Source organism: Akebia trifoliata, chromosome 12 (assembly GCF_017979445.1).
Source record: "Akebia trifoliata isolate Shusen 1 chromosome 12, ASM1797944v1, whole genome shotgun sequence".
In the NCBI taxonomy this organism is placed as follows: Eukaryota; Viridiplantae; Streptophyta; class Magnoliopsida; order Ranunculales; family Lardizabalaceae; genus Akebia; species Akebia trifoliata.
In genome coordinates, this window is record NC_141386.1 from 30,873,756 (window position 1) to 30,887,061 (window position 13,306).

At 35.5% G+C, this 13,306-nt stretch overlaps 1 protein-coding gene across 1 annotated transcript; it reads left to right on the forward strand.

Annotated features, from left to right (window-relative positions):
- The first annotated feature begins 79 nt into the window (after window positions 1-79).
- LOC147389468 (hsp70-Hsp90 organizing protein 3-like) lies at window positions 80-11,069 on the forward strand. The gene is made up of 7 exons (XM_086417547.1): window positions 80-1,078; window positions 8,602-8,890; window positions 9,783-9,868; window positions 10,030-10,253; window positions 10,405-10,471; window positions 10,590-10,649; window positions 10,771-11,069. Exons 1-7 carry the CDS (start codon window positions 212-214, stop codon window positions 10,882-10,884), a joined length of 1,707 nt encoding a protein of 568 aa, XP_086273673.1. The 5' UTR covers window positions 80-211; the 3' UTR covers window positions 10,885-11,069.
- Window positions 11,070-13,306: the final 2,237 nt, after the last annotated feature.

The window sequence follows — 13,306 nt, forward strand, 5'->3', positions numbered from 1 at the left end:
ATCAGTTTGGAAACGTAGGACTAACCATCTCAAACATTCACGATCTTTCTAGAACCACTTAGGAGTTTAAATTCTTGTACAACTAGAACCCTCTCGTCCTCGTCTCTCCTTTCAAAAAGCCAACACAGCATATTCTCCACCTTCGCATATACACGATAAATCCCATACTCAACCAAACAAAACCTCAAAATCACTTCTAGAGCCTTAAGACATGGCCGAAGAAGCCAAAGCCAAAGGCAACGCTGCCTTCTCCGCAGGTCGATTCTCAGAAGCAATTCAATTTTTCTCTGAAGCGATTTCTCTCGCTCCAACCAATCACGTCCTCTACTCCAACCGCTCTGCATCTCACGCTTCTCTCCACCAATACACAGAAGCCCTAGAAGATGCGAAGAAGACAGTCGAGCTTAAACCAGACTGGTCCAAAGGCTACAGCCGTCTCGGTGCAGCCTACGTCGGGCTCAATAAGTTCGACGAAGCAATCTCCGCTTACAAGAAGGGCCTCGAGATCGATCCAAACAACGAAGCCTTGAAATCTGGTCTTGCTGATGCTCAGTCTCGATCTCGTGCTCCTCCATCGTCTTCATCTCCATTTGGGAATATTTTCCAAGAACCTGATTTGTGGGCGAAATTAACTGCTGATCCGATGACGAGGGGTTATCTGCAACAACCAGATTTCCTGAAAATGATCCAAGATGTGCAGAGAAACCCTAACAACGTGACCTCGTATTTGAAGGACCAGAGGATGATGCAGGCGCTTGGGGTTTTGCTTAATGTGAAGATGAGGACTTCGACGCCGGAGGACATGGAGAGGGAGATGCCTGAGGCAGAACCAGAGACGGAGCCGAAGAAGAAGCAGAAGCCGGAGCCTGAGCCAGAACCAGAGCCGGAGCCAATGGAGGTGAGTGAAGAGAAGGAGAAGAAGATGCAGGCGCAGAAGGAGAAGGAATTGGGGAATGCAGCTTATAAGAAGAAGGATTTCGAGAAAGCGATCGAGTATTACACGAAGGCAATAGAGCTCGACAATGAGGATATTTCGTTTCTTACTAATAGGGCTGCGGTTTACTTGGAGATGGGAAAGGTATTGCCTTCTTACTTGTTTTGAGGATAATAATTTGGTTGAAATTGTGCTTAAATGTTTTTATTTCCAAGTCTCCTTTTGATTATTATTGCAGTTTGATGATACGCATAGAGAATGTGTTTGTTTTGTTTGACACCGAACGTATGCTTATGAAGATGTGTGGGTGTTTAGATTTCTTATTATGAACTAAGTTAGGAAGGTTTTGTGTTTTTTGTTTCATTAATGTTGACGATATTGTGAAGTGGAGGTTAGTAAACAAAGCTAAACATAAGGCCATCTCCAGCCCTTACCCAAAATCGGACTCAAATTCGAAATTTGAGTAAAACAGTACCTTTTTGTTGTCCACTCCTTGAATCAAACCTATCCCAAACTGACTTTTACCCAAAGTTAGACTCAAATTGAAGGAGAGTTTGAGTAAAACTCAAATTCTAACTGTTATATTTTACTTAAGAAAAATGCTTTTCTTACTTTGTAAGTTTCAACTCTTACTAAGGGTCGTCGAGCCCATACGGATTACCACCTTAGCAATCCAACATTAGAGCCTTCTAGATTTCATGGAAAAACTCATATTCCGAAAAAAAAATAAATGTGAGCTCCAGACTCTCAGTAAGATTTGAAATCTTACTAAGTTAGTAAAGCTAGCCTGATTTTTTCAGTTTACCACCGGAGTGCTTCATATCAAATGAAGCTTTTACTTAAATTTGAGTCATGGCTGGAGATGCTATAAGTCATACAATGATATATATTATGATGATCTATATAACAGAGTGGGTGGTAGAGAATGTGAAGCAAAATGTTTACATGTTGAGACAAATTATCAAAATAAAAACTAAAGTTTTGCGCAATGCCAGGCGTGTTTACAAGTTGGCACAAATTATAAAAATGAAAACTAAAGAATTGCACAATGTTTGGTAAGTTAGAATTAGGGTTTTAGAAGTGGCAACAACATTAGAGAAAATGAAAATATATATGGTTCTAGGACTAGATAGTATTTCGATTGTGGTATAAAAATGTATGGGAAGTATTGGATTGTCCTAGTTAATTAGGTTGTACAATAACATTTTGAAGACAAAAAATATGTTGGGTAAATGAAGAAAAAAAGTGAAAAAAGTACTTGTATGTACATGCATTGTACTAATTGTCAAGAACATAATTTGGGAAAACTACTAAAATTATGGGAAAGAGTGATGGATCAAAGATTAAGACAAATGTACAAATTATAGAATCAATTTAGTTTTATTGAGGTTGATCAACAATCGATGCAATGTTTTATCCATATGATTTTTATAAGATGAGGGCCTAGATAGCTAATTTGTGAATACTGGGAGATAAAGTCTCAGATGGACAACATTGACATAATTAAGGAAATTTATGAGAGGATTGTGACTAGTTTGGAAATTAATAATGAGGAATAAATGTATTGGAAATTACTAAATTTTCTTATATCTACATTGAGTTTTTTTGTTTGCTTTAGTTATGGATGAAGTAATTGCTCCTATTAAAGAGTATATCTGTGGTTTATGCTATCGAGTCATGACGAATGCACGCAGTTGGGTATGCGGCTGATGTGGCAAGGGCACAAAACCATAGATCTTTTTCATTGGGATATATAGGAAAAAGATGTGCGGTTCTGTGCCCTTGCCATGTTAGCCACGTACCCAATGGTGTACCAAAACTGCGTGCATTCATCATTATTCTTATGTAATTTTCAGGTAATGCTACTATTAGTCGACGAGAGTTAGTAAAGAGAGAATTGATGCAAAATTAGAACTTTGGAAAGTTGATTTGGATTATAATGGCTTTTTAATAAATAGAATCAAGATGTAATATGTAGCCTGCAATTTTAGTAATGACACCCGTGGAAAGGAATGACCAACTTTTTATTTATAAGCAAAGATTCATTGATTAAAAAAAGCAAGATCGGCCTAGATGGCCAACCAAGCGGGGACCAATACAAAGGAAAACTACTCGATAGTGATACAACACACCCTTTCCCAATTTCCTATAAAATCCTCAAAGAAACCTTCCCTAAATTCCTTGAAAACTTTAGACCAAAAGAATACAAAACCCAAGATAACCCAAATTGTTTCTTTACAATCCTTCCTTTTACCATCGAATGTGTGGTTCTTTCACTCTTTCCAAACCCCCCAACAAATAGCAAACGTGGTGATGCTCCACAAGAACACTCTTCGCACTGACGAAAAAGTACCCAATATAAGCCCAACAAGCAAAGAGATCTAAAATTGGGTGGTAGAGACCTATTGCAAAAGAGACCAATTTCGTTATTCCAGTTCCTAAGGTAGGGGGAGATTGAGGGAGATGTTACCCATTCCAATCATCAAATTTAAAGGAAAACTAGGAGATTAGTGTGAGACTTGTTGTGTTTAATAAAGCTTAATGTTTTGTGATCAACTAATAACTTGTTAATAGATTAATTGGAGTAGAGATGAGCATGCTTAGATGGATGAGAGGACAAAATACGAAAATGTCAATAGTCCAATAGATGGTAAATTAAGAGTAGGCTCATTAAGATTGTTTGGTCATGTGCAGGGTCAGTTAGTCTTACTTGGAAAGAAGTTGCAAGTTAAAAGGTTCTAAAAGAGTGAGAAAAAGACCAAAAAAATGTTAATTGAGGTAGTGGGAGCAGATATTAGAACACTTGCAATAACAAATATGGTATGTTAAATGGGTACATTTGGTGTGTTACATGGCAACATTTCAAGACTTTAATACTATTGCAAATCATAGAGGCGTCAATGGATGTAAACTGATTAGCTTCTTGTTTATTTATAGAAGTAAATATGTTTAAGGTTAATACTCCTTAATGGGGTTTGAATGATAAGAACTGAAATGGACAATGACTATTTAAGATAGAAATATGGTTTATCATTGGGAAGTTATTGCATCAGATTGTTTAGCACTTTAGCTAATATTTTAAATTAGAGGAACGACTTTACAAGACCACGATCTATTTATTATACTTATCTTCAAAAACGCCTTAGTTAATATATTAAAATTACATAAAATAAATCACCTATTATTTTAATCCTAATTTTTATAATACACCTGCGTTGCACATGCCACCTACTAGTATAAATAATATAATTAACTATTTATATAATTAAGAATTACTTAAAAATAGTTAAAATTTATTTTCTCATTTTTTACAGAAGAATTTATTTTTTAAAGTTTTTTAGTGGGGAAGATCTCCAACGTGGGAGAGATTTCCTAAAGAATATTTTAGGAAACTAATTTATTTATTTATTTTTTAAGTTCTTTTTGGGATATCTCCCAAGTTAAAGAGACCTTATTATTATTATTTTTTTAAGAACTTGTGTCAACGTGGATAGGGAGATCTAAAGAGTCTTTCGTTTTTTTAGGAAATTATTATTATTATTATTTTTTGAGTGCTTATATATATATATAGGGTTGGGTTCCGTAGACCCCCATTACGACTCACATTGCGACACACCGTTTTGTCTTATATGGGCAAAAATGTTTGGAATGGGCTGATTTTTTGTGAGGATGATCTCTATGGTGAGGAGATCATCCTTGCCAAAAATCAGCTCATTATGAAACTTCTAGCCCCATGTTTACAAGTTGAAAAATTTTAGACCGTCCAATTTTTGTAAATCAATTTTGATGGGTTTAGAAGTTTTGGAATGGGATGATTTTTTGCTAGGATGATCCCCTCATCACAGAGATCATCCTCACAAAAAATCAGCCCATTCCAAACATTTTTACCCGTATAACAAACGGTGTGTCGCAATGTGAGTCGTAATGGGGGTCGTAGGAACCCCACCTATATATATATATATATATATATATAGGGTCGGGTTCCGTAGACACATAAAGCAACACCGTTTTGATGATCTCTGTGATGAGGGGATCATCCTTGCAAAAAATCATCCCATTCCAAAACTTCTAACCCCATCAAAATTGATTTACAAAAATTGGATGGTCTAAAATTTTTCAACTTGTAAACATGGGGCTAGAAGTTTCATAATGAGCTGAATTTTGGCAAGGATGAACTCCTCATCACAGAGATCATCCTCACAAAAAATCAGCCCATTCCAAACATTTTTGCCCATATAAGACAAAACACGGTGTTGCTTTATGTGTCTACGGAACCCCATCCATGTATATATATATATATATGAACAGCGTTCCTAAGACTCATATTGGGACTCACATTGCGACACACCGTTTTGTCTTATATGGGCAAAAATATTTGGAATGGGCTGATTTTTTGTGAGGATGATCTCTATGGTGAGGAGATTATCCTTGCCAAAAATCAGCTCATTATGAAACTTCTAGACCGTCCAATTTTTGTTGAAAAATTATAGACCGTCCAATTTTTGTAAATCAATTTTGATGGGGTTAGAAGTTTTGGAATGGGATGATTTTTTGCCAGGATGATCCCCTCATCACAGAGATCATCCTCACAAAAAATCAGCTCATTCCAAACATTTTTGCCCATATAAGACAAAACGGTGTGTCGCAATGTGAGTCTCAATATGAGTCTTAGGAACGTGACCCATATATATATATATATATATATATATATATATATATAAAATTTTATATTTCAATCTTGAAGTTTAATCATGGTGGAGATGGGGATAGAATTTTTAAATATTTGGAGACTAATTTATTTTTTAAGGAAACCTCCTACGTAGAAAGGGGTCTTTAAGGATTTTTTTTTTCTTGTAGAGCAGAGACAACAAAGAGGTGGATGGTACAACATTGTGCCGCAACGGTGGGGCCATCGATTTCCACCTCATTCACCTTTAAAGATTTCTTTTTCCAAATCTTAAAAGCTATCTGAAGTGTTTTTTCTATTTTTGAATTTCTAATTGAAGATACAAGAGATCTTAGATTTTTTGGGAAACTCAAGGAAAGTAAGGATTTATTAAAAGAAAAATTTTACGAGATAAATTTAAAGGTGGAAATCCTAAATAAATATTTTTTGGGGGCCTTAGGCAATTGCCTAATTGGCCTTATGCTTGAGCCAGCCTTGGATACATTTGTTGTTCCAATTTATGATCAGTTCTTGGAGCAACATTAGCATTGTATCCTCTAATGTTCTTTCGCTGAGTCCATTTTTTCTATTTATGGCTGTTTAGCTACTTTTCTTTTTTATCATTTGTTCTTAACCAATTTGGTTAAAAATAGAACATGGTATAATTTCCTCATCCTTACCTGTGTCTATGTGTCTACTGTTTAAGTCATGTTCTTTCTTACGAGGAGTTTGTACTCTAGAGGACCTGTTTGTTACTTCATTTGGTAATTGTATTGTTACATGAATAGGAATTACATCCTAATGGGAACACGTACTATGCTATTATCTTATATGAAAAAATGAAGTGTTGTAATGGATAATAGGGACATGTGGGAAGTTGATGTTAACTCTCTCTCTTTTGCCCTGTGAAGTAACTTTGTTTAGTTTTCTCAATGTGTTATTGCATCTTTTCTATCTGTATCAATTAAAACTAGAGAAACAACACCTAATGAAAAATGGAGTGTTACTCTTGATGAAATTGCTGAGTGGGAGCTTCTGTTAGTGGTCCCTCTGTCTTCTCATAAACTTTGGTTTGGATGAGCTCTGTTCCTCATAAACTTTCTTTAGTTTGGATGAGCCGCAGAATTCATTTCTTGGAAATCTTAATTAGTGTTCTGTTCACATTTGTGCTAATGGTTTTATTTATTTGTTGGGGATGAAAAAATTGAGGAGATCAAGGATTAAAGCAAATGATTTTGACTAGACTAATGATAATCTGACTTGAGAAGTCTTAGGTGCTGTTTGTTAAACTGAAAAAAATAAGTGCTGAATAGCATTAAGCGCTGAAACTTATAAGCGCTGAATTTAAGTGCTGAAAAAGTTGTTTGTTTAGATGCTGAATCATGTTTGTTACACATTGCTGAAACTGATAAATTGTCTTTGTTGCCCTTACAATCATATTATACATTATTTACATGTTTCAAATGCTTATTTATTATCAAACACAATAAAATATATTTTTTCTTATAAAACTAAAATACAATTTATTTTTAAATAATAAATAATACTCAAATAATCTTCAATTTATAAATAATAATTTCTATTTATAAAAACCCACAAATTTCAAATTAAAAATAATAATGTCATACAAGTCACCAAAATTTGAAATCAACTTTAAAAGAACTTAATTTTGGATGAATAATTTTTGATGGAAATGAAGGATGTGTAATTATAAAAGCACCCTATGAATTAATAAGGACAATCCACATTATAACCATTTTTTGTTTTGTTTTATATGGGTTAAAGTTTTTGGAATGAGCAAATTTTTAGTGAGGATGGTCTATATGGTCTAGAGATCATCCTCACCAAAAATCAGTCTATTTTGAAACTTCTAACTTGTTAAAAATAGTTTTTTTTTATTTTTAAAAAGGGATAATTTACGGTTCTTGAACTTGTTTTGATAGGGTTAGAGTTTCAAGATGTGCTGATTTTTTGTGAAGATGATCTCCTCATTGTAGAGATCATCCTCACCAAAAATCAACTCATTCCAAAACTTTTAACCCATATAAGACAAAATAATTTAGCTATTGTGTGGGTTTATTAATTTGTGGGGTGTTTATATACTTACCATGGGATATAAGAGGTAATATCCTTTTAAGAATAAGGGCATACTTGTCCATGTTCAAAAAAACAAAGGGCATACTTGTCCGTATTGAAAAAAGCGAAGTGCTTAACGCTTCAGCACTTTTTTTCAGCATTAAAATAGTGCTGAATTTTTTTTCACTTATTTTCAGCAATAAGCATGAGTAAACAAACGCGCTATTTTGCCAAAAGTGCTGAATTTAATTTTTTTCAGCAATAAGCACTGAAAAATAGCGCAAACAAACACCGCCTTACTTGGTCTGTATGCGGTTGATGTGGTAAGTGCACAGAACCGAAGGAACAGATCTATGGTTCTGTGCACTTGCCACGTTGACAGCGTACAGGCCGAGTGAAAATTTTCAAGTCAGAATATCACAACTCTTTTGACTATAAAAAAAAAAAAAGGATTAAAGCAAATGATTTGAAAAGTTAAGGGCACCTACACAGAAATTATTGCACACATGTTCTATAAACCAACAATCTTTATCTGTGTTGTAGCTATCTATCAATTGAGACTATACAGTTCAAAGACACATTATGGCCTGAAAATCATGCCACCATGAGCTGGTTTGCATTTTATATATGGATCTTTTTGTTTGGTGATAGCCATATTTTTAATCAATTTTAGCTTTAGATCAATATGGATAGAACATGCAAGTCTGCCTGGTTTTATGTTTCTTGGAATTTTGACGATATAACCTCCATGAAAGAAGAGTTCACTAAATTGCTGATATGGACTATGTACCTGTGGGTATGTTTTATGTTAAACTGATTATTATCATTTATCACACGATCTATGTGTTAAGGGTATGCAGACGCTAATATTTATTCAATCTCTTGTTTTTGCTTATAATAATATGTTTAAAATCATTGTATCAAGTATGAGGAATGCATCAAGGACTGTGACCAAGCTGTTGAGAGGGGGAGGGAGATTCGTGCAGACTTTAAGATGGTTGCCAAGGCCTTGACAAGGAAGGGAACTGCTTTGGTGAAGATGGCAAAGTGCTCAAAGGATTATGATCCTGCTATTGAGATTTTCCAAAAAGCCCTAACAGAGCATCGCAACCCAGACACGCTGAAAAAGCTTAATGAGGCTGAGAAAGCAAAGAAAGAACTGGAGCAACAAGAGTATTTTGATCCTCAATTAGCCGATGAAGAGCGTGAGAAAGGTATGGTCCTCTAAACCTTTAATGATATCCTAGTACGAATTAGATGTGTACTTATTCTTCTTTCTTATCTACATTTCAGGTTTACTTATGAGGACTTAGATCTATGATGTCCGTCTGTTCAAATCACTTAATTTTATTATAGTGAATTCTTTGTTGTTTGTATTCCATCATTCCATGGTTGCCAGAATGATATAGTGAATTTTTTTAAATCTTTGTTATGATGAATTTAGTCCACTAGTGCTTTTCTTGTATGTGGTTTATTTGAAAGCAACCTTTGAGAAATCTCCTAATTTCCTTCCTCTTTAATGATAATGATACTTTTACTCCACTTAAGTATGCAGCTTTTCAACTCAATAGTTCATGTCATATTATTTTCTAAAATTAATCAAATGTGCAAATACTTCTTCTTGCTATGTTTATTATTTGGGAATGTTACTTGAAAACCGGTATGCTGGTTTCAGATGGGATTTGGGATTTTAAAGATAAATCAGCCGTATAAGGAAGCTGAAATTTGTGCTGTTGATAGCAGGTGACTTGAGCTTTCTTCTTGTTCTAAATAAATCTAATTCATACTTTTTCTTCCTTCACTGTCTTCATACAATTGAGTGAATTGACACAACCTGGAATCGTAGTTTTGAACTTAATGGAACTGAAGACAAATTAGATGAATCTGTTTATTGATGGTTGGAATGTCCAGAGTTAATTTTTTTCCCTTGCTCTTGGTAATTATTTCCTTGCATGTGTTATACAATTCAATTCATAATTATGTGCCTCTCTAATGTTTGGTTGCTTAGCAATTGGTTTTCTTTTTTTTAAAATTGAGTTGCAAGTTTGTTTTAGTTTTGATTAGATGAAAATGATGTAAGTACTGAATTTTATTCTTGATCTACAGGCAATGATTATTTCAAGAAGCAAAATTATCCGGAGGCCGTGAAACATTATACTGAAGCCTTGAGAAGGAATCCAAAAGACCCCAAGGTAACAAATTCATCTTTGTTTCTGTGTTGTTGGTCATTGTTTTGAAAATAAAACAAAAACATATCTTACCCTGCTTACTTAGCAAAGAAACAAAAAATTCTAACCAAGATTTAGTAGTTTGTATTACTGAATTCACAAGGTTTCTTGTTGTTGCTTCACAGGTGTACAGTAACAGAGCAGCATGCTACACAAAGCTGGGTGCGTTGCCCGAGGGGTTGAAGGATGCTGAGAGGTGCATCGAACTTGATCCAACATTTTCTAAAGGTTACACTCGGAAAGGTGCAATCCAGTTCTTCATGAAGGAATATGACAAAGCATTGGAGACGTATCAGGAGGGGCTCAAACACGATCCGAATAACCAGGAATTAATGGATGGTGTACGGAGGTACTGTGATTACTGGATCAAAATATGATTTTATTGTGTATTTGGATTGTATCCTTAATGTGGTTGGAAGCACTGTCTTTTTGGAGAGAGAAAATATTTTTCTTATGGCAGACAAGACATGTAAGCTTACCTGAACGGATGTCCTTTGCAGATGTGTAGAACAGATCAATAAGAGCAACCGAGGGGACTTTAGCCCTGACGAGCTGAAGGAGAGACAGGTCAGCAAATGATTCATTCTTGGCCCATTGTTTTGTTGCAACTATTCTGTCAAGGCCAGGCTCTTGGAAGGGAATTACTTTTATACATTTTGAATGATTATTGTTTTGCAATTTGTAGGCTAAGGCTATGCAGGATCCTGAGATCCAGAACATTTTATCTGATCCAATCATGAGACAGGTACGTACGTTGATTGGTAACTATCTTCAGAATCATGTATGGTTTAGTGAGTCTCACTTATCTCTCCCACTATTGTGCGCTTTGGTGATTGATTGGGGTTACTTGTGGTGGTGGTGAACAGGTGTTGGTCGACTTCCAAGAGAACCCAAATGCTGCACAGCATCACCTTAAGAACCCTCAGGTGATGCACAAGATTCAAAAGCTGGTCAGTGCAGGTATTGTACAGCTCAGATAAGAATGACTCCTTGGAGAGGGTAACTTGTGAGCGCTGCAACAACTTGGAACTATTTGTATCTTTTGATTATATATTTCACCATTGTGAATTTGAGATGGATTTATTTAACTTTTGGCTTCCATTTTGGAAAAGATTGGACTTGCCACCTTTTTATTTTAATACTCTTTAGTTTGTTTTCCTTTTAATTGATTTGTCTGGTTAATAATCATTTTGATTTGTGTTTTATCACATATAATAATGCTCCCATGGAATCAAGAAGAAATGTTATGGGTAAGTGTGGGTAGGGGAGACCCAAATCAGAGGTGCTCCAATCTTATTTTATTTTATCTGATATATATATATATATATTTTTTTGGGAGGGTAAGTTTGTGGTGAGGATCCAAACCAGAGATGTGAAGGTTTTTTGTTTTTCACAAGTATGTGGAGTTTGGTTCTTTTAGATTTATAAATTGAAATGTCAAATGGAGAGGAAATTTGATCTTCGGTTATGGACACATTTCAATTTAGAAAAGAATAATACCTTACTGATGTGGAGGTATGTTCTAACCATAGATGGTTTTTCAGTGAGATATGATATTGAAGATCTTTTTCTTTGGGATACACAAGGAAAAAGATCAACAGTTACATGCACCCATGTCAACGGTGTACAGACCGTGAATGTTTTAGCGAGTCATTTTATCAGTAGTCAATGAAGATTATTGGGCAAGAATAAAAGGTAGTTAACTCCTTCCAAAAAAAAAAAAAAAAAAAAGATAAAAAAGGTGGAAATATCTTTTGATAGGCAAGAATAAAAGGTAGTTTTAATGTCTTAACGCCTTAAAAGGACCGGGATTGAGATCACAGAAAAAGGGCATGTGAAATGAAAATGCTAAAATACAAGGTATTTTAACCATTGACGTTAAAACCTGCGTCTTGGGAGAGTTGAAATAAAAATGGATAATGCGGAAGTAACATTAAAATTGACATCGATTCTTACATTGCTGATGTGGATGTATGTAATGAGTCATAGATGCTTTTCATTTGGATAAAGTGAACGAGCGGCAACGAGTTAGAACAGCATATATGGCTGTGTGCATACCTCCACATCAGCAAAGTGAGAATCAATGTCAATTTTAATGTTGCTTATTATGTGTTGTGTATCGGGATTCGGGAGGAGGATTTCAATCCTTGATGTTGGGTGTATGAAAAATGTTAATTTTAATGTTGCTTATTATGTGCTGCGTATCGGGATTCGGGAGGAGGATTTCAATCCTTGATGTTGGGTGTATGAAAAATGCTTTGCTTGCTAACTTAGTAAGAATTTTTAAGTCATAGTAAAGTTGTTTTGCTAAAATGGATTATCACATTGGAAATCAACATCACAACCCTCTTGTTCAAAGGATTGGCCATCCATGGAAGGTGATAAATAGAGGTCCTCCTAGTTGTCCTTGTTCCCAAGCCCGTAATTGGTCCCTTATAGTTTGGAGACGTATTCCCGGGATGGACTGTCTTAGGTCGTGCTCGAAATCTAATCTATAGTCGGGATATAAAAGTTTTCCAACCATGGGCTAATGCCCTCTGGATCTTGGATCTGCAATAAGTAGAAATCCCGCATATGAGCTAACCATAACTCAACCCAAGGTCGAATCACAGTCGACTCATACGCATCGTGCAGGTCTTCATTCATCCATTCAGGTCACTTCTCGAGTGGAGAGAGACTCTGGAAGGGCTCCGAATCTACTAGAAACTGCCTAATCCTCCCGGTTATCGGATAGAAATCCGGATAGCCTAACCAAATCCAATACGAAAAGGAAGAGGAAAACTACCTATTGGCTTGGCGACGTCTGAATAATTGCATGACGAAACTATCTCTCGAGAATCATGGTACTCTTTATAAGTTAAGGAAGGCTTTGTATTTTCGTGCTTCGTCTTCTGGATGAGATCGTCGTGAAAATAATGTCAATCGCAGAAGTTCCTGTTGGTAGGCAAAGACGCTCATTTGCTTCTTGGGGCAATCAAAAAAGGCATATTAGTATAATTGACGCGATACATGCTAATAGTGAATGAGAGTAGCCACCAACTAGGGTGCGTTGAAATTACTATTGTCCGATTTCATGGAAAAACTCCGATCCATTTTTTTGTGTGCGTGTGTGGGGGGGAGGGGTCAGGTTCTGAAAATGGATGGTTATTGAACTTCCACGAAACTCCCAAATTTAAAATTAGAATTCAATGATAAAAAAATAATTTTTTTTTTAAAGTTTATATAATTTTGTCCTCTACAATCATATGGCATCGAATCATGTTTTTTGTCACAAGGTGAGGTCAACGACCCTTAGTACGAGTTGAAATCTTACTAAGAAATAAGGTTAGCCGGACACTTGGGTGTATAGTGTATAGGATTAGCAACCCCCCCCTTTTCTTTTTTTGGGACGGTTTATATAAG